This window comes from Myotis daubentonii, chromosome 11 (genome assembly GCF_963259705.1).
Source record: "Myotis daubentonii chromosome 11, mMyoDau2.1, whole genome shotgun sequence".
Taxonomy (NCBI): Eukaryota; Metazoa; Chordata; class Mammalia; order Chiroptera; family Vespertilionidae; genus Myotis; species Myotis daubentonii.
Window position 1 is genome coordinate 55,402,994 of NC_081850.1, and position 22,354 is coordinate 55,425,347.

Below are 22,354 nucleotides of genomic sequence, written 5' to 3' on the forward strand. Positions count from 1 at the left end.
TTCTCTCCGCTCCCGCGAGTAACTTGGCTCCGGGGGCTCCGCTCGCCTGCCCGCACGCCGCCCGCCGCCCAGCCCCGCGCCGCCGGCCTCCGCCGACAGCCGACCCCTCCCGACGGCCCTCGCTGCGCAGGCCGGGACGCCTCTCCCCCCTCCGCCCCCGCCGCGGAAAGTTAAGTTTGAAGAGGGGGGAAGAGGGAAACATGGACATGAAGAAGAGGATCCACCTGGAGCTGAGGAACCGGACCCCGGCCGCTGTAAGTAGAGCCCCCTTCGGGCGCCCTCTCCCTCCGATGACTTGCATGTCATGGTGGCCACCTGCGGGGCCCCGTCCGCGGGCTCTCCGGCCTCGGCGCGGGGAAGGGCGCAGCTCGCGGGCTCGGACGGGGAAGGCGGGCGGGCGGGCGGGCGGGCGGGCGCGGAGGGGGGAGCGAGCGCGCGGATATTAACTCTTTGGCGCCCGCGGGCCCCCGCGGCCGTCAGGGGAGGGCGGTGGGGTGGGGGAAGCAAACTTTGAGCGCCTCGTCCGCCGGGGTCCTTCCCGGAGGAGCGCGTGTGCGTGTGGCCGGCGGCGCGGGAGGGAGGAGGGGTTGTGTAACGCTGGGAGCCATGTTTGCAGCCTCCCGGGGTGCGCGGCCCGGCGGGACCCGGCCTGCCCAGCCGCCGCGCGGCCATCCCAGGCGGGGCCCGCTGCGGGCCAGGCCGGGCTTCGCGCGCCCCGGGCCGGCTGGGGAAGGGGCTGGAGCGCGGGGGCGGACGTGGCTCTCCCAGCCCGGCCTTGCGGTGGACGCCGGCCCGGGGGGCAGGGGCCGGGAGGCGAGGAGGGCGCCTTGGCCTCCGAGGGTTGGGGTGGGGGGTGGTGGTGGCGGGAAGCCCCCTCGGGTGCCGGGGCTCCGGCGGGCGCGGCCTGGCGCGCGCGGAGCGGGGGAGGGGCGGGCCCGGGCAGCGGAGGTGGCGCAACCGCCGCCCCTCCCGAGGCCAAGTTTGAAAAAAGGACGCGGTTCCCGCCATTTTTCAAGCCTAAAAATAAAACTTTCTCCACCATTTCCCCCCGCTTCCCTTTCGCCTCCGGGGCCTTCCCCACTCGCGCTCGTTTCAGGGCGGGCCCCGCTCGGCCCGGGCCGGCCGTTATAACGGCGGCTTCGCCCTCCCTCGCCGCGGCGGCGGATTCCGGGGCCGCGGTCCGGGAGGCTGGCCCCTCGGTGTGGGCGGGCGGCGGCTCCTCGCGCCAGCCGGGGCGCGCCACAGGCCGACACAGCGCCATGTTGGCGGGCACCCGTCTCCCTCCGCCGCCGGAGCCGGCCGCGAGCTCGGCCCTGCCCTGCCCGCCCGCCCCCCGCGGTGGCTGCCGGCCGCCGCTCCCCGGGCGGAGCTCGCGGCTTTTCCGCCGCCGCGCTGGGCTGGGCTCGGCTCGCACTGGCGGGAGCCGCGCGCTCCGCAGTCGGCTCCTCTCCTCTCGGGAGCGCTCCGTCCTGCTCCCCCCCGTTCTTAAAAGGGCGATGCCAGGAGCCGGCTCCGCCCGGGCCAGGCGCCGGGGTGCGGGCGGGCCTGGGCGGCCTCTGCCCGCGCAAGTGCAGGAGCGCGGCCGCCCGGGGCCTGCAGCGGGCGGGCCTTCCAGCGTCGCCCTTGCTGCCCGCCCCTCCTCTCCCGCCCGCCCCGCGAGCTGCGGCGGCGGCGGCTTCCCGGGTCCGGGCGCCACGCGGGGGAGCCGCGCCCCTGCCAGACCCTCCTGGACCGAGCGGCGCGCTCTGGCCGGGGGTCGCCGGCCTCCCCGTCCGGCGGCGGGTGCACGTGGTGCACGGGTGGCTGTGGGTGTAACAAGTGGCCGACTTGTGGGAATCCAGCCCGCGTTCGCCCGGGGCGCACGCGGTTTTCAGTCCTGCGTGCACGAAGTCGCCGCCGGTGACGTTAGGGGCGCCCCCCCGCGTGGCCGCCACGAGCGCCCCTGTTGGGCCCGAGAACAGGGGCACCTTGGCCAGGCCCCCGGCTTTGAAGGTGGAGGTTGGGTCACGTTCGACCCGTCGGCTCATCAGTCAGACATTTTGTGTTGGCCACGTGCTAGTACACGGAAGGGTTAAGCTGCTTCACGCTGTTATTTTGAGTTGTAATTTCGGGAGTTTACGTTATTACTGAGTAGTTGTAAATCCATAGAATGTGGACTAATTAAATTCAGCCAAAATTTCCCAAAGTACCCACGTGGATGTAAAGGTTTTCAAGTCCAGAATTTGAAGTCTTTGTGCCTAAGCTAAAGTACGATGAAAGTAGTAAGACTTGACTTGGGTGAACACAATACAATATACAAATGACGTGTTACAGAATTATACACCGGAAGCCCATGTAATTTTAATAACCAATGTCACCCCAAAAAATTCGACAAAAAGTTAAAAAAGAGAGTGGGGGGACTTACAGCATTTGACAATTAAACAAACAAACAAGTAAATAAATAAGGTGCTCAGTGACAGCAGTGTTGCTCCCTCTGGGAAATACAACTGGGCTGGTGTTCCCACTACACTGAATGTTTTTGTATATGAGGTAACTAACATATTGCTTTTTAAAAAAGTGTACATATATGTGCAAGTATTAATTTTTTGAGTAATCAACAGACCTTACCCTCTTGTCAGAGGTTAGAGTCGTGTGGCTATTTAATTAAAATTCGGTTAAAAGATGGGTTTGACAGTTGCCGGATCCCCATTTCAAGTGTTCCTAAGCCACAATCGACTGGTAGCTACTCCGTTGGACAGCACTGGCCACGGTAATCCGGTGTTTTATTAAACAAATATTTGAGCGCCAGCAGCCTGCCGGCCCGGAAAGGCAGTGCGGACAAGGCCGAGCGCTGCGGGGCTTTGAGGGGCCTGGGAGCCGCCGACTGGGGATCAGGAAGGGGCCCCGGGGGTCTGCCTGGGAGACTGAGGCCAGTAGGAGGTAAGAGAGGAGAGGAAAGCTTTGACCTTCAACACAAGGCTTTTCCAGGAGAAAAAAATGCTGTAGATTTTGAAGGGAAATATTTGTAAGAGGAATTAAAAAAGTGTTTTTGCACAAAAGCATTCTTCTTAAGGCTAATGAGAAGTTCCAAGATGACTCCTTTAAAACCAAACTCAACTAGTCACACGGTTCCTTATGTTTGTGTGGGACCTGCTCTTAGAAAGTAGGTTTGGCCTTCAGGATTCTGAAGACTTTTGTCATTTGGGGAAGGAAGAAAATTTCTTTCTCCATTGAATGTATGAACAGAAAGCTCTTAAATGCATCTAAGACTGTATTCCATGGCTGACCCTAATATCATCTAGTGAGAGCTAAGTGTTTGAGGACGGTAAGTGGAAGTTTGATCATAAATGTTAGGATCTATGGCTTTTTTGTTATTTTATTTGGGGGTTTGCAGAAGACCCTGGTAACACTTTACCTGTGTTCTTTGGCCAAAGGCTTAGGTTAAGATAATAGGTTCAGTTCATCGATCAGTATAGCCTTGTTCTTTATAAACACAGATACATTCATTCCTCTGAGGGGGAGAGGACTAAAAATATATGTGTAACTCAGTGTTTTCTAAGTCTAGAACAGCTCTTTATATCAGAGGTGTGTTCTCATAGGGGAAGAAATGGCTAAGAAAGAATGGTGATAACCATTTAAAAGTATAAGCAAGGATAGGAAATGTTTTATGTAAAATATTTGTGTTGTACTTCACTGAGAACAAATTGTACAGCCCTAAAACATACCATATACAACACAGAAATTGCTGGTACAAGCACCTTATTAACTCTGCATCTAGGGACAGGTAGCCTGATAATAGCTCTGCTTGAGTTTTTCCTTCAAAGTTAGAAAGCCAACCAGTTCCTGGGGTTACAGTCCATGCCCCTGTGGAACATGCTGGGCTGTTTGCTAGACCGAGATATTTCATAGGCCATAAATAAGAATAGCCTTTCCTTCGTCCCAACTTACTGGGGAAAAAATTTAGGTTTTCTTCATATTTCCCCCAACTTTTGGCATCTACTGTTTTGTCTCTTTTGATGTAATTTTGAGCTCAATGGGATATTCTAATTGGGTGCACAGCAGCTAACTGTGTTTTTTTCCTTGTATAAGTAATACATATTCATTGAAGAAAAAATGATATAAATAAGCTAAAAAAGTAGCAGATATAGAGAAGCAAAAATTTAAAAATAGAAATCTCACACATACTACCCATTCTACCATTTAGACATTCTGATGTGTAGCATTTATTTAGTTATATAAATAAAATGCAGCAAGCATCTTTATCTTTTTATGTAATTATTCATTATAGCCTCATTGTTAATGTCTGCATTGGTTATAATTTAATCATCCCCATGGGGTGGTTAGAAGTTTGGTGTTTTTTTGTTGGTTTTTTTTTTTTTTTTTTTTTTGCTATTTTAAAGAGTATTGAAGTGAGTATCTCGTAAAGTGAATCTCTATCTTTTACCAAATTGCTTTTTAATTATTTTTTTTAATTCAAACCTGAGGATATTTTTCCATTTATTTCTAGGGAGAGTGGAAGAGAGAGGGAAAGACAGAGAGAAGCATCTATGTGAGAGACATACATCAATTAGTTGCTTCCTGCATGAGCCCCAACCAGGGCACAGGCCGGGAAGGAGCTTGCAACCAAGGTACATGCCCTTGATCGGAATCAAACCCCGTCCTGACCAGTTTGGCTCAGTGGCTAGAGCGTTGGCCTGTGGACTGAAGAGTCCCAGGTTCGATTCCGGTCAAGGGCATGTACCTTGGTTGTGGGCACATCCCCAGTAGGAGGTGTGCAGGAGGCAGCTCATCGATGTTTCCAACTCTCTATTCCTCTCTGTAAAAAATCAATAAAATATATTCAAAAACAAAAACAAAAAAAAACCAGGACCCTTCGGTCCGCAAGCCACTGCTCTGTCTACTGAGCCAAACCGGCTAGGGCCCAAATTGCTTTTTAGAATGGTTTCCTTTACCCACCAGTAGGATATGGATGTTTACTTCATGTCATTATTTCTGCCACCTAAACACGTTTGAGGACCACTAATATAAATCTGTTCTATTGTTAATTTGAAAACACTTTTAAAATAACAGTAGGGTAGAAGGTTTGAACAGTAGTTAACTCAGAAGAATGGAAATTAGCAAGAGTAGCAAGAAATACTTTTTCTACCTTTTTGGATTATTTCACTTAGTACAATAATTATGTAATTTTTTTTCTAATCCTCACCTGAGAATATTTTTTCCCATTGATTTTTAGAGAGAGTGGAAGGGCGTGGGGGGAGAAAGAGAAACATCAATGTGAGAGAGATACATAAATTAGTTGCCTCCCACATGCACCCTGACCAGGACCGGGAACTGTGGGAATCTAACCCGGGACCCTTCAGTCCATGGGCCAATACTCTATCCACTGAGCCAAACTGTCTAGGGCTGTATTTTCTAATTAAAGTAATTGGTAATTTAAAATGATCTTTAATTTCTCCATAGTTTTTTTCCCCTTCTTGTAACAAGGATAACTTGTAATTGGGGAAGTCCCCCAACCAGTTAGGTAAAACATCTCTTTTTTTAGTGTAGCAAGAAGAGTGGGAAATGAGAGTAAATTGGAGAGGGTGGAAGGAAAATTGCTTAATGTCATTTGTGGCTCCCAGCTCTAGTCCCCATAACTAGGCTATAGTATAGCTCAAATTTCTCAATGAAAACAGCAGTGTTTTGCTGATAGCTATAGAAAAACAAACAAACAAAAAAACAACCCAAAAGTTTAAAATAGGAAATAATGGAGTTTTAGTTCTCAAGTGTTTATATCTTAAATTCATATTTAATTGGAACATGAGGTATGAAGAAGCATGAATTTGACCCCAAAAGTTAAAACATCTATTTTTGAGCAGAAGGACTACTAACTATTTTGGACCAAATAGCTCCTCTAAGTTGTATACACAAATGTACAAGTGCCTGCCCAACCTTCCCTTCTTAGGTAGTAGCCATGGAAGATTTGGGGCATAAGAAGGGGAAACTAGGGTCATTTCTCCTTGATTAGAACCTCCCAATGTATTCTAAATCTAGATTGGGAGGCAATGCCTATCTATCACTCCCCCCTCTCCCCACAAACACACACACTGGGCCCATGTATACTCTTTTTAAAAAATACATTTTTATTGATTTCAGAGAGGAAGCAAGAGGGAGAGAGAGATAGAAACATCAATGATGAGAAGAATCATTGATCGGCTGTTAGCATGCCCCCCACCGGGGATTGAGCCCACAGCCTAGGCATGTGTCCTAACCGGGGATTGAACTGTGCCCTGCTCGTTCATAGGTCAACGCTCAACCCCTGAGCCACACCAGCTGGGCCCCATGCAAACTCTTGGACAATTGTGTTCTCCCTTGCAAGGTAATCTGGATCCCCTCACACTTCAGGGAGGCTTAGTTATTTCAAATGCTGCTGACACAGTGCCAGGGAGAACATATCTTTCACCAAAGGTTTTTTGTTTTTTTTTTAATATACTTTTATTTATTTCGGAGAGGAAGAGAGAGATGGAAGCATCAATGATGAGAGGGAATCATTGATTGGCTGCCTCATACACGTTGGACTGAGCCCGCAACCCAGGCATGTACCCTTGACGGGTATGCAACCCGGAACCCTTTGGTCTGCAGGCCGACACTCCATCCACTGAGCCAAACCAGCTAGGGCTTCACCAAAGTTTTGTTTAGAACTTTAAACAGGCTGGAAGACTGCCTGATGGAAAGCTTTCCAGACCTGTCATATTCTGGCTCAGCACTGAGTGGGACCCCTCCTATGGTCTCTGCTTTCTGCAGTAATTCCCACTCTGCTCTGTCCTCTTACTGTGCCTCTGGAGCCCTGTTCTGGGAGGGTAACACATTTCTTTACATCCTTAGCCTTCTTAGAAAAGTGAAGAGACATGCTTTCTCTACTGAGCCATACAACCCTCTGCCCTACTCACCCCAGTAAATTCTGTTGCCTTCTACTCATGGAGGAAATTAAAGGTCTCAGTGTACATTCCCTGAACTTCTTGCTCTCCCACTTATAAATTCACCTATATTGGTGCCCATCCTAGCTGTCTTCTGCACAAGAAGAGGTGCCCTGCCTCCAACAAGAGTAGAATGATATATCTCATTTTTAATATGCATATATATTATTTCTTGTAATTGAACATTTTATTTTTTAGTGTTTACCATCTTGATGATTTGTATTTTATGGCTTGTCTTTTTTTTGTAAATGTCTCTTTTAGGGTGTTTATTTTTTTCCTTACTAGGGTAAAAACAATATCCTCAAGAAAAGTATAAATGCAGATATCTAGAATTTTCATGTATCAAGAAAGATCACAAAAAAAGCATTAAAAAAGGAGTTTTATCAGTTTATGTTCATCAGCTTATGTTCATAAACTGATGAACAAGGACTGATCCAGAGACGGAGAGGCATTGATTGGACTGTCTGGCCTTGGAGGGAAGGTAGGGGAGGGTGGGGGTAAGGGGGAAAGATCAACCAAAGGACTTATATGCAAGCATATAGGCCTAACCAATGGACACAGACAACGGGGGTGGGGGTAGGGGGCAATGTGGGGATAAGGACACATGTAATATCTTAATCAATAAAAAATACATTTAAAAAGAAAAAACAAATATATTCACATTATTGAAAAAAAAGGAGTTTTAAATAAAGAATTCATAACTCAATAAGGAGAGTCAAATGTTTATATTCTTTTGCCTCGCAATAGCTTTTAAGGAAACAATCCTAATTACAGAAGAGATTTTACATAAGATATTACGGCATTTTTTATAATAGGGAAGATTGGAACTGTGTTCTACAAGGAGGATTGTAAAGTAATTTATGGTACAGCCATACACTTTAATTTATTTAGCTATTAACATATTCAGAGTTGTAGTGTTGTTTTTTTTAATTGATTTTAGAGAGAAACATCAATTTGTTGTTCCACTTATTTATGCACTCATTGGTTGATACTTGTATGTGTCCTGACCAGGGATGGAACCTACAACGTTGGCATTTTGAGATGACACTCTAACCAATTGAACTACCTAGCCAGAGCAGAGTTGTTACTTTAAAGTATGCTAAGTCATACAGTTTTACCTTGCCTATATTTAAAATACAAAAAGAAAGACAAAAAATATACCAAAATATCAACAGTAATAAACATTAATATGCTTTCCATTTAATGTATGTTTATGATCAGAAAGTTGATTTTGTTTAGATCCAAGGTTTCTCTCATTTCATCATCTGCTCAATCCCCTACAATCTTTACACAAACCCCTAAGCCAGTGATGGCGAACCTATGACGTGTGTCAGAGGTGACATGCGAACTCATTTTTTTGATTGATTTTTCTTTGTTAAATGGCATTTAAATATATAAAATAAATATCAAAAATATAAGTCTTTGTTTTACTATGGTTGCAAATATCAAAAAATTTCTATATGTGACACGGCACCAGAGTTAAGAGTTTTTCAAAATGCTGACACGCTGAGCTCAAAAGGTTCGCCAGCACTGCCCTATGCAGTACTTTAAAAGACTAGCGGTGACTGTTTTTATCTTTATTTTTTAAAAATAGATTAACATTCTCATCAATAAAGCACAAAATAAGGTTTTAGAGAAAAGTCTCCCAGCCACTTGCTTTCTGTGAGAGATTATTTCTGTGAGGTTTTATGTACATACTAGAGACCTGGTGCACGAAAATTTGCACTTGGGGGAGGAGGAGAGCCCTCAGGGGATGTCCTACTGACGGCTTAGGCCTGCTCCGCCTGGGGAGTGGGCCTAAGCAGCAATCTGGCCTCCCTCTGCTGCCCCCATCACGCTCCCACTGCTGCCCGCCTCCCTCTGCCGGAGGCGACCCGTGGCCCCCCCCGACCCCCATCGCCGTCCCCTCCCTCTGCCCCCTGGCACTTGCCTGGCTGGCCTGGCACTGCCTGCCCACCAACTGGTTGTTCCACTGTTTAGTCAATTTGCATATTATGAATTAGAGGCCTGGTGCATGGGTTTTTGCACTGGTGGGGGGGGGCGTGACCTGCAGGATCAGCCCGCTGTGGGAGCGCCACTCATCCCGGTCAGCTGAGCGGCTCTCCCACTGCGGGAGCACATTGACCACCAGGGGGCAACTCCTGCATTGAGCATCTGCCCCCTGGTGGTCAGTGCATGTCATAGCTACTGGTCGACTGGTTGTTCCACCATTCAGTCACTGGGCTTTTATAGATATAGATAAGAAAGTAAATGTGTGACATACTACATAAATAACACTTTCTGTACACTTTACATACCACAGTGTATCCAGGAAATTATTTTCTTAAGGGCATTTAAGTTTTCTAATTTTTTCAATCACTTCTTGTGACTTCTTTCATAAGCCTTTCTGGATGTTTTAAGCTCATGTTTCATTTTTGGGTATTTCCTGATTCTTCTCAAGTCTCCCTTGCAGGATTCCATCTCCTCAGGGTTCCATCCTCGGTCCTCTTCCTAGGAGTTCCGGCCTCCCACTACTGTCTGTCCTGGTGACTCACAAATAGGGAATTTACAACCCAGACTTCCCCTGAACTCCATACCCATGTGTCCAGTTCCCTAGGGATTCTTTCATCTGGACATTCCATAGGAAACTTAAACTTGGTATCCCTTTGTTTTTCCTTACACACTTCCCTCCACAAGCTAGCTGTTCCTTTCTTATTCCCTCAAGCTACATGGTTCCCATTTCTCTAAACCAGAACCTCAGTTCCGCTCCATCATCTTCTATACTCAATATCTAAGCCTGCAAATTAGAACGACTTTAACAGACTGGGATGGGTAGCTTGGTTGGATAGAACATCATCCAGACCCACCAAAGTTGTGGGTTTGATCCCCATCAGGACACATAACAACAATCAACCAATGAATGCATAAATAAATGATCAACAAATGTGTTTCTCTCTCCCCCTTCCTCTCTAAAAAGTCAAGAAAAAAACATTTTTTAATAAAAAGAACCACTTTAACATTTTTTTCCCTCCCAGGTCCCTCTTTGATTTCTATCCTGCAATTTGGTTCAGCAAACATGTACGTCACATTTAAATGCTTTATGGTAGTTTTTAAAAATATATATATTTTTATTGATTTCAGAGAGGAAGGGAGAGGGAGAGAGAGTTAGAAACATCAATGATGAGAGAGAATCATTGATTGGCTGCTTTCTGCACACCCCCCACTGGGGATCGAGCCCGCAACCCGGGCATGTGCCCTTGACCAGAATTGAACCTGGGCCCCTTCAGTCCGCAGGCCGATGCCCTATCCACTGAGCCAGAGTGGCTAGGGCGCTTTATGGTAGTTTTTTATAATTATAGTTAAAGTGCAATTTCACTGGTTGAGAGAAATTGTCTAAAAGGTGATTTCACCCAGTAAGCTGGGAGGCAAAATGGCTTAAGATGCAATATGGCTAATTCCTCCTCACTTGGCTTTTGGCATATTGAGGTAATTTCATTCTGTATAATAATTTTGGATTCTCTGTCAGATACAATCATAGAAAAATCCCTTAAACCAGCGGTTCTCAACCTGTGGGCCGCAACCCCTTTGGCGGTCGAATGACCCTTTCACAGGGGTCGCCTAAGACCATCCTGCATATCAGATATTTACATTACGATTCATAACAGTAGCGACATTACAGTTATGAAGTAGCAACGAAAATAATTCTATGGTTGGGTCACAACATGAGGAACTGTATTTAAAGGGCCAGAAGGTTGAGAACCACTGCCCTAAACCAAATGGGCCCATTTTAGTGGCGTAGTATACTACTTTGGTGGGTGGCAATAACAGTTGACCTTTTTTTATATTTTGGGGTGTTGTTATTTTTTGTTAATCCTCACCCAAGAATATTTTTTTCCATTGATTTTTTTTTTTTTTTCTAGTGAGAATGGATGGGAGGGGGAGGGAAATAATAGAGAGAAACATCAACAGGTTGCCTCCCGCACATGCCCCAATCAGGGCTGATTGAGCCTGCAACCAGGTATGTGCCCTTGACCAGGAATCAAACCCGTGACCCTTTAGTCTGCATGCCAGCGCTCTAACCACTGAGCAGCTGGCTAGGGAGAGGTATGTGTGTGTGTGTTTAATACAAAAGGAATACCTGCTAGTAAAAAAAAAAAAAGAAAACTTCATATAGATACGAATAAAGTAGACAGCATTCCCCTAGTTCCTTTCCTGAGAGGTTACTTTCTCAGCATTTACTATGTCCCAAGCACTGCTCTACAACAGCTCCATGAGGTGGGTAATATTTTTTTCCACTTCATAGATGAGGAAACTGAGGCACAGAGAAGTTAAGTGGCTTGCCCAAGGTCACACAGGTTATAAGTGGCAGAGCCAGGCATCTGTCTCCATAGCCCAGCTCTCCTCAGTTGACTTCTTAGGTTTTCACATGTGCTGATTTTCATCAGGAGAAGGAAGAATGGAAGAGATGTCTAGAGAAAAGTAGAAGGAAGGAAAAAGGTACAATAGGACTGCATGCGTCCTGACTGAAACCAGGGCTTCTGAGGAGGAAATCAGGCAGTGAGAAATAATGAAGAAGCAAGTGAGAAGTTGTGGTGGTGTGGGTATCACAGACTCTATAAATCTGTTTCCTTCTCTGTAAATGGGGGGAGGATGTGGTGGTGCCAGGAATAACAAGTATGGTCTCAATAAATGATAGCAATTAATAGAGTAGGATCCTTGGATTCTGTATGGGAGGATGAAGATGTCACTAGCTCCTATCCTCATTTTAGAGCTATCAGCATCTCCCTTCCGTATACATGCTTGATTAATGCTATTAAACTTGGTAGATTCACTGCAAGAATGCCTTTGGCAGTTAAAACTAATTTGCATCACTGTAAATTGATCAGAACGTGATAAAAATTGCAAGTTTCAGAGTCAACCACAGAGCAAGAATGGCAATAAGGATTATTATAGTATTCACACTGTAGACTTATTAAATCAGTATTCAAAATCTTCAGATGTGATACCCTTGGATGAATTCGAGTTCTGAATTTCAGGATCTCCAAAGAAGGAGATTTTATGTATGAAAAAGGAACCTAATTTAATGTCTAATAGTCTCTCGCCTGTCATTCTCACATATAACCCAGATTGATCTTTGTTTTGAATTAAGGCCTTGACACTTCACTTAACCCATTCCAAGTGTCAAGATAATCTTAGTAAAGAGTTAATAATACCACAAGTGGAAATGTATAGTGCTGCCAACATCTCCTAGTGATCTTGATAGGAAAAGTAAAACTTCCATATTTTCCTTGTGTCAGTCTCTTGGGCCTTGAGGTAGACTCAGCCTAAAAGAGGGTGAGGGGTATCTTCACTCTGCATTTATAGTTAAAGCTAACCCTAAGGGAACAGACTTGGGAAAAGAAATAGGGGAGATACAGTTTCTTCACTTCTATCTTATGAACTGTAGTTTCTGTCTCTGGAAAAGAAAGAGTTCACATCTTTATTCGTGGTGTAACATTCCACCCTTGGTATCTATTAGTATATTGTTTCTAAAGCCTTAATCATTTTTCATTTATTTATAACTGTGATCTAAAGGCTGCCCCTATATGTGGGTGTTTTTGCTGGGTATTTATGGTAGAAGTTTTTGTTTTTTTCTGTATGTTTCTGAAAGCTTGTCTTTTCCTTTTTTCTTTTGTCATCTACAGGTTCGAGAACTTGTCCTGGACAATTGCAAATCAGATGATGGGAAAATTGAGGGCTTAACAGATGAATTTGTGAACTTAGAGTTCCTCAGTTTAATAAATGTAGGCTTGATTTCAGTTTCAAATCTCCCCAAACTACCAAAATTGAAAAAGGTAAGTGCTTTTTCTTTAACAGTAAAAAGGAACCATACCGGGAAGGGGAAAATACATGGTTTTACCTGTAAGGAAGCATTTAATGTAGCAGAAAGCACATAGCCTTTGGAACTGGGCATATATGGGATTGAATTCCAGTTCTATCATTTCCTTGATGGGTGATCTGCAGGTTACTTAATCCTTGTAAGGCTCAATTTCCTCACCTGTAAACTGGTGATACCGCCTGACCTTACAGAATTGTTGTGATGTTTGGAAATAATACATGTTGGATGCTAAATAAATATTAGCTATGAAGAATAATTATTTTGTGAATAATTTATTAGTTGTTATAAATTTGTTGTTATAATCTTAGACACTTTTGTTCTTAGTATGCTCTGGTTTAGGAAACAGGTGCCTATCACTCATGTTTTATGTTTGTTGATTAAGGATGAGTTTGAGTAGTAAAGACTTTTCAGATTTATAGTCTTTGATAATTCAAACCCATTACATAATTTTAATGACTAAAAGTTTAAAATGTGCTATGACTTGCTGCAAGAATCCATTGTAACAAAGCTTTTGTATTTCTGTATCCTAGCTGATGGTCTGTTGTTAGCTCTTCATTAGTCTATAATTGCAACCAATCACTATTGCCCTCCAGTCCACCCCCTACTTTAAAAAAACAAGAGACATGTTTTCTTGTGTCCTTGCATATTTATCTGTCACAGAGCTCCAGAATGTCAAAACTGGAAGAAACTTCATCTTCCAGCCTAGCTCCTTATTTTATAGACACATCAGTAAATTTAGAAAGGTATAGTAATTTGCCTAAAGACACCCACAAAAGTGGTTCGTGCTAGAGCCAAAACTAGAATCCATATTTCCTATTTCCTAACCCAGTACCTTTTTTTTTTTTTTTTTTTTTTTTTTTAGCATTCAGAAAGGTATGTGATTATGTTTAGGTATTCACTTTATTAGGGAATTTATGTTGAAACTTTGTCTAAACAAAGATATACATAGAAAAAAAATTCATAATCAAATTTAAGCAAAGGGGCAGGTACGCTGTTCCTGTAGCTTGCTTTTGAGTCCTGAGGGGAATTGTTTTTTACTTATGCACATGAATTAAAACAAGAAATGCTTTCTTTGCTTTATTTAAGTAATAAATGCTCAGGTACTCCATGGTTTTCAGGGTGCCCTGCTTCCTATATCAAAGAATCATGTTATATTTAAATTGGTAAATTTTTTCCTTTCCTCTGGTAAGTATGTGCTTTAGAGATTCAAGAGTCATCCTTTTTATTTGCATTGGTTATTGGTGACACTGGAAGCTCTGATTAGTTCAGTAAACACCTGGTGGCTTTTTATCTATCTACATAAACTTGATGCTAGCAGATCCTAGTAGTATGTGTTTTGTGTTCTGTTTTCCTAGCATCCTGATACATTTTCCTGGATTATTATAGTCAGTATACTGTCAGACTTAGAAAGTAAATGTATCAGTGACCATCTGTATGTATATAGGCTTAATCAAATCCTTTTGAAGTCTTATTTTAATTTGTTACTTATAGAATTAGTGAGGGAGGAATGGAGACTTCTATAAATCAGATTTAAAAGGCAGATAGATGTTCTTACAGTTGATGTGGACTTTGTTTTCTTCCTACCCCAGAATGGCTTGTTTTATAACAAGAAAACAGGATCTGAAAGAAATTTGGTGTATAAATGTCACAGGTTTCCTAAATTTACACATTGCTTTTATTTCAAATAAATATGCCATTAAGTCCTCTGGTGGGATTGCCTTGTTATTTCTGCTCCCTAAGATACTCATGTTGAAAGGATCTATTACATATGTGTTGATATTCTGACCAACAAAAATAAGTGTTCTCTTTTTATTTTGATTTACTAATATCTCAATAAAGGTAACACTTGGGGCTTTGTTGATTATAGAGTTATATTTTTAAATCTAGATGATTAGATATTAGACTGGAATATCACATTGGAAGGAAAATTTTTTTCGGAAATGTTGCATTCTCCTGAAACAATAACACCCAAGCACCAGACTTCATTTATTTATTTTTATATATATATATTTTTTTTCTTTCATTGATTTTGGAGAAAAAGGGAGAGGGAGAGAGAGACATAGAAACATGATGAGAGAGAATCATTGATTAGCTGCCTGGGGATTGAGCCCACAACCTGGGCATGTGCCCTGACCGGGAATCGAACTGTGACCTCCTGGTTCATAGGTTGATGCTCAACCACTGAGCCACACTAGTTGGGCTTGAATTGTTTTTTAAACTCACTCTTTCAACAACTATTTAAATTAAAGAGTTCCTCTATTCTGCTCATTATTTCATTGCATGCTATAGATGAAATTACATGATGTTTTCATGCTCTTCTAGGTACACAGCATAGTGCAGAGGGCATGGATTCTTCTGAACCTATCCTGCCCAGCTTCAAATCATAGGTTCACCACTGTAACAGCTGTGAGCTCTTTGGCATATTTCACTGTCTCTTTGTAGTTCATTTTCTTCATCTGCAGTGGGGGTAATAATTCTACCTCCCCCATTGGTTTATTGTGAGATTAAGTGATCATGTAGTATTTCTAGTGCTTTCAATAGTACCTGGCACTTAAGTACTAAGTAAGGGTTAGATATAATTACCGTTGTTGGCATTTAAAAAGGGGATTGATACCAGCTGTATGGTCTTAAGTTTTCTCATCTGCAAAATGAAGAATTTGAATTAGATGCTCTCGACCATCTAATTTTTCCATGCTCCAGTATCTTTCACTCTAATATTTCTTGCTGGAGGCTCATTTCCTTTATTGGCACACCGTTTGCTGTGTTACTTGACCCACAGCTAAGAAATTAGAGTAGGTTCTTGTAAAGGCCAGGTTTATGCAAGAAGTGGCCTCCAGGGAGTTGGTTGTATCAGCCCTGAAGCTGTTGCCCCACTCCCTTTCCTGAGGTCATGGAGCTTCTTTAAGGGTGTGTTTTGGGGCTTGTCCTCCTACAGCCGTCAGAGCAGATTCCCTGGTGGCTTCCAGATGTAGAACTCCACAATGTGTCAACGCTGTAAGGACCAGATTAGGTTCCAAGTGGGCACAGCAAGCTTTGCTTGGCACACACTTAAATAAGCTGCTTAGAATGCATGGACCAGTTACCCTTCCTGGCAAGTATAGCATATTACAACTTCTTAAAGAATTCTAATTTGCTGTGACCCACTTTTTAGGTTAGAAAATACATTCACTTGAGCAAACTGTTATAATTAGCATCTGGTTAAGAAAACACAACACTTCTCATCCTATCCTGTCTCTCCTCCCCTGGAAATGTTGCTGGGATCCGTAAACTACTTATTTGGGTTTAACCAAACAAAATGAACATACATGCACTGATAAAAACAGAGATTGTTTGGTCTTGGTAAGTATTTAAAAACTGTATTTGCTCTTTAGAACACCTTAATGATATATGTCTCTCTGTATATTTGTGTGTGTCTTGTGTGCATTTTCTCTCACAGCTTGAGCTCAGTGACAATAGAATCTCTGGGTGTCTGGACATGTTGGCAGAAAAACTTCCAAACCTCACACACCTAAATTTAAGTGGAAATAAACTGAAAGATATCAGTACCTTGGAGCCTTTGGTAAGTAATTAAGAATTTGGAAACCGAGACTTACTGGTCATTTTCATTTTCATATTTCTTTATAGTAAGGGAAGTGATTGGAAATAATTGATTATCTGATACTGTGGTGGCTTTCTTCAAAAAAGGGGAATTCTTTTTTGTTCTTTTTTTTTCCTTTTAAAATTTCATGTGTTTATGAAATTAAACATTTATTTCTCCCCCCCTCCCCCGACTGGCTAAGCTATTCTATACTTTTCTAGAAAAAGCTGTTTATACTGGGTGGCATATCTGAATTGCAGATGGAACAGAAGTCCAAGGACAGTTCCAATAAGTTTTAGATCTCCTAATTCATGATCTTGGGCGCTAGCTGGATCACTGTTGCCCAAAGTTTTTCATGAGAACCCCCAAATCCTCCTCAGTCTTACATACTTGGATAAGCTATGGAAAATTAGTTAAGTTTAAGTGTCACGAGTTACAGACTTGCTGTGTGACCTTGGGCAAATTGCTTCTTTTCTCTGGGCCTCAGTTTCCTCTCTTAGGAGTTCTGGAAATAAAATAAGGCAATGCACTTACTTTGCTTTGTTAGCTGGAAAGCTGTGCTAATGGGGTCCAGCCCAGGTGGAAGTTGTGGTGGCCATAAAAGAGCTTTTAGAGGCAGGGCTTAATGCAGGGTGTGGGGGAGCCCCACAGGCTCCTCTTTTGGCTGGCACCTGGAAATGTCTATGAATTCAAGACTGATAAATGACTATTTTACCTAAACGTGGCATTCTAAAAATTTGGCATACAGGGAGAATTCCATTTTAATGATGCTGACTTGGTGTACATAAAGTCAGTGTTTCCATTAACTTCCAAACATTAATTGGGAGAGGGTTACACAGTAGGTAGGAGTTGTCTTTCAGGATGCAGAAGAACAGAACCCAAGAGGATAAGCCATCCTCTGCTATTCATCTTTTCTGATGTCACAGTATATTTATATATTTGGATTTCATATTAGTTGTACAGGATGTTCTATTAATATTTCAAGGGAAGATAAGGTTAAATTATGACTTCTTTCAATAAAGAGGGTTTCCTGTCAGAATTATAGGGTTTTTCCCTCCTAATTAATAGAGGTGCTGTGCCAATGTAGATTAAGCATCTTTTACTGAGTCACTTTATGTGTACATTTCATTAAGTGAATTATGTCTAATTCATATTTCTCATAAATGTTGGGAGCCTATTTCCTACCTTTACTCCATATATTTTGCCCCTCTTTTCTGCTGTAGATAGGTACACTCAGATACTTAGGCTCCTTCATTTTTACTGGTTCTATTCTTTTTCTCAAAACCAGTCCACATTTCCAATGTTTAAACAAACATTTATTGAGTTTTGCTGAATTCAAGGACATTAACTTTTGCCCACTGTATCCTCATAAGCCACAGAAGAGAATGACTGTAGAGAAAACCAAGTTTAGAAAACTTAATTAATAGTCACATGATAATTTGCAGAATAGGGATGCAAATCCAAATCCACTGTTCTTTGCACTGTTCTCTTTTTACCTACAATTTTGTTTCATATCTAAATTGACTTGAGCTATTTAACAGGAGCACAAAATTAAGTGCTAATGGTCTCCCAGTCAGACACCGACATTAAATCTTCATTGTTTGTGTTAACGACAGGCCTGTCAATCCAGGGTCACTGTGAGCATAGGAACCCCTTGTTTTCTGGAACAGAACACCAGGTAGTACCTTTCCTTGCAAGATCATTGGCTGTGGCCTAATGCTCATAACAACCTGGGTCCCCTTAACTGTTTCATCAGAAGCCTTTGTCAGTGCCCTAGCAGACGGAGGCAGAGCAGAAGCAGCGTGTGGGAGCTGTTTGCTTGGGTGTTCCTGACCTGATCAGAGATGTATGAGGGCCCTTTGATGACTGAAAGTCTCAGTTCCCTGGGATAGTAAAGAATGAGAAATAATCGTATTTTATCATTTTTAGAGGATCTGCTACGTACCATACACTATAGTGGATGCTTAATGTATGTTATCTCATTAGTAATCCTCAAAGAACATTTCTACAAAGTGGATAGAATTAGCATGGCCCTCATTTTACACAAGAGGAAGCTGAGGCTTGGGAGAGGCTGAATCCCTGTCCAGAGTCACACACTTGGCTGGCCAGTGAGAGCTGCAGTGCTGCACACCCAGGACTTTCTGGAAAAGCGTGGGCTCCTGCCCTTCTCTGAACTTGCTTCTCAGATTCCTAGTGGTGCTAGGTGGGTCTCCTGAAGTTAGAACTTAGAATAAAATATAACTGTAGCAGAAGGTGAAAGGGGGAAATGTTGGGTCAATTTTTACTTCTGATAGTATTCTTCAGTGGGGAAAAACACCATCCTCATCCTCATTAACCACATAACATTTTGAACACCGTCTACATTGAGCCCAGTTCTAACAGTCAATGCAATGATTGTGAATGCCTCTGCTTGCTACAGGGACATTAATCGAGAGACAAAGAAGGCATCATTTCAAACTTCCTTGGACACCTTTTTTAAGAGACCTGGGCCATCCAAACCATCCCCAAAAGCCCTTCTAAATTCTAAGAAGGCAAGCAAAATTATTGTTAATAAAATGTTTAATGTTTATTATGGCTAGCCTATTAGTTTTAGGCCAAATTTATGATATGATAAAAATTTGTGATTTTTTTTTTTTTTTTTTAGCAGTACTTAAACATTACATTGGGATCCTGAACAATCTATCTGTAGTATATTTGGGATCTTAAAGTGTAAATTTTACTACTTGAAACGTTTCTAGAATACTATGGTTATTTGTGATTTTGTTGTTTATTTTCTTTCACTTAGTTTTCTAGCATACTGTTTGGCATGTCCGGATTATAATGGGTCCTTTCTCAAGAAGTAGCCAAAAATATCACAGAGTCATCATTTCAGAAACAGAGCTGTGGAGGGCCTGTGCCCGGGATAGTTGGTGAAACTAGAGAAAAGCCTTGGGCACTGTAGAGCATCAAATATCAGGGGTTGTATGCATTTTTGTGCATCTTTTCCTAGGGAGTAAGTTCTGAGGAGTCCATGGCTCGTTCCTTTGATGAATTTTTAGACTTAGCCTCTTTGGGAAAGCTGCCTAAATTTACTTGTTGTATCCTAGCTGGTATAGAGTCAACTGTTTTGTGAAGAGAAAAGAGTTCCCAGTATGCTATCTAGTTGTCTGGGTGGCATTTCAGCATTTTTTTCCTTCTTGGCAAGAATTCATACCTGGGCTTCTGGAGGTCAGAGCCTGCCCAGTGGGGAACCTAATCTGAAAGCTGCATGACATAAAAGCAGCTCTAAGAAGGGTTGGGGACAGTTTTCTTAAGACCTCAGGGGACTGACTTAATAAGCACATTATGTGATTCACAAACCCTTGCTTGGATCATCATACATTGGTGTTTTGAGGAGTACAGTTTCCTGTTGCTGTAACCCTACTCTGTGTTCCCTGTCTGGCTCTGTGTTCCCAAGGGCTGCTCAGTGAAAGTAAATTAAGTGTGGGAACCTCATCTTTGATCAGGAAGATGAAGATTCTGTAAGGGCAGCCGTCAGCAACACTTTTTGCTAAAGGGCCCAATAATAGATCATTTAGGCTTTGTCAGCCATACAGTCTCTGTCACAATTACTCAGCTTCCCCATTGTAGCACAAAAGAAACCATACATAATGTATAAACAAATGAGTGTGGCTCTGTTTGAATAAAACTTGTTTTACAAAAACAGGCCGTGGTTTGGAATGGGCCAGCTGACAATCTTTTGCCAAGCCCTGCTTTAGAGCAAAGATTTTTCAAATCGTAACTCCCTAGAATTACACAGATACCTCAAGTCCTGGAGACAAGGTTTTGTTTAATCTGCATTTCTTTCTAGGTCCCTGTGAATGTTGAAATAGTTTTCCCAAATAAAGCATCAAAGACTTTAAACACCAACATTTATTTTTTGCAACTTCTGTCTCTCACCCTCCCTTCCACTCTTAAAAATCAATGGAAAAATATCCTCAGGTGAGGATTAACCAAATATATATTATATATGGCTTTTTTTTTCTTATTCTTTCAAGCCTTTTCTCTTGAGTCAGAACCATTAAAAGTTACATTTATGAAGCTATATAGCATATGCCCTCCGGGCTTATTGCCCCTATTCTAAAAGGCACCAGGCTTCATGTTTTGTGTTTGCTTGTTATAAGCTTGCACTCTCTCTTTTCCCTAAGAGGGTTGCTGTCCTGGTGCTGTCTCCTAACTTGCCTGTAATAATATCTCTGTCCTCCCAACCTCTTAACCCTTAATCAAAACTTAATAGATGTGGGGTTGAAGTACTGATACCAGTACATTGTACTTCATAACAGATGAAGATCTGAGTAAAATACCTGGAAATTTTCCTATTCAACAAAGTTTCAAGGTATGATAACGCCAAAGAATTTTACATGGAAAAGTCTGGTAACAGTGTCAATCATTTCCCCAAAAATTCAAAAAGAAGAAGAGTGTAATGTTTCTTATTTCTGAAGTTTAAACTCCTTTTCCCTAGCCTGTATTGATTCCTGTCTTTCCAGAAAATGTCTGCATCACTAAACTTTGTGCTTTATTCTGTTCTCTCGTGTTTCACATCTGTGTTCCCAAGTAGAAACGTCAAGCACCTTGAGATTTAGTTGATGGTTGGATGAGTTTTCTTCCATACTACTACCCCAGAGCTTTGAAGACTGCTTGATACCCAGCAAGTTCTTAGTGGGCTTTTGATTACTCAAATATTTGAACTTAGTTTTGAACCAAATTTATCAAATTCTCTGATTTGTCTTGTACTATAAGAAGATCCAGTTTTAATAACTTTTTCAAATTCATATTTCTTAAGACTAATGCTGCCAAAAAAAAAAAAAGACAGTTCTTTGAGAAGGGTAGATGTAGAAAGAAAGGACTAGTTACAAATCTCTAGTGGCCTCTAATATAAAGATTGCAAAGGAGTTGAAATGTTTTCCTATGTACAAGGTTGAGTGGGCAGTACCTAATTAAATACGAGGCTAGACTTTTACCTCTTAGGAGATGGGTTTTGTTGCTTAGGTTCCTTTGGTTTAGGAAGTGTGTTTTTTTAATCCTTCAGAAAAAGTTGGAATGTCTGAAAAGCCTGGATCTGTTTAACTGTGAGGTTACTAACCTGAATGACTACCGAGAGAGTGTCTTCAAGCTCTTGCCCCAGCTGACTTACCTGGATGGCTATGACCGAGAGGATCGAGAAGCTCCTGACTCAGATGCTGAGGTGGACGGTGTGGATGAAGAAGAGGATGATGAAGGTAACTGGACATTATTTCCGTCAACCTAATTTCTGCCTTCCAGGGTCCTGATAAAGCTGCTGAATGTTCTTGCTGTTGAGAAAAAGAATTTATATGCATACATGTAGGCATTCCATTTAATTTGGAGTTACAACTTCTGTTTAATTTTACTAAGTGCTTGGGACATTGAAGCCTTTAAATGATTCCAAATAAAAATGGTTTGTTAGCTAATGTCTTGGATTTTGAGCCTAGAGATCATGGACTGCTCCATCCATTGAAGTACTTGTGATTTACAGTTTACTAAAGAGACCATCATTTCTGTCTTCCTCCTAGCTGTTCCCCTGCCTTGGTTACTGCCTCCTTCTCCTTACAAAACTCATCTTTGTCAACACTTCCAGGAAGACTCTCCTGATACCCTCGAGAGATTAGATTCGTGAACATGCTAGAACATCCCTTGCTACCTCTTTCGTAGCACCTGTCTCTCTGCTATTCTTGTCCCTTCCAACTATGCTATGATTATTTTCTTGGGTCGGGCTTTTTTCTTTATTCAAAGGACCTAAAACCTCATAGGTACTTGGTATATGTTTGTTATATCCAAATATAAATAAAATAGGTTTCCTGCCTTTAATATATTACTAGGATCTAAGAAGATGATGATTTCAAAGTACTATGTGATAGGTTCCATTTTTCATTAATAAGGGAAATAATCTCTGGATATAACATGGATTTAGAAGATAGTTTTTATCATTGACATCTGACCAAGGTTTTT

The 22,354-nt window shown here is 42.4% G+C and overlaps 1 protein-coding gene and 1 long non-coding RNA gene across 2 annotated transcripts in view; one reads left to right on the forward strand and one right to left on the reverse strand.

Annotated features, from left to right (window-relative positions):
- Positions 1 to 22,354, forward strand: part of ANP32B (acidic nuclear phosphoprotein 32 family member B) — a 26,893-nt gene continuing 4,539 nt past the window's right edge. Inside the window, exons 1-4 of the mRNA XM_059657457.1 lie at positions 1 to 254; positions 12,599 to 12,748; positions 16,229 to 16,351; positions 21,417 to 21,606. Of these exons, the coding sequence (XP_059513440.1) occupies positions 201 to 254; positions 12,599 to 12,748; positions 16,229 to 16,351; positions 21,417 to 21,606 (517 nt within the window). The 5' untranslated portion in view covers positions 1 to 200. The remainder of the gene's footprint in view (positions 255 to 12,598; positions 12,749 to 16,228; positions 16,352 to 21,416; positions 21,607 to 22,354) is intronic.
- Positions 21,565 to 22,354, reverse strand: part of LOC132212184 (uncharacterized) — a 23,659-nt gene continuing 22,869 nt past the window's right edge. Inside the window, exon 3 of the long non-coding RNA XR_009447677.1 lies at positions 21,565 to 21,678. This is a non-coding gene — a long non-coding RNA (uncharacterized LOC132212184). The remainder of the gene's footprint in view (positions 21,679 to 22,354) is intronic.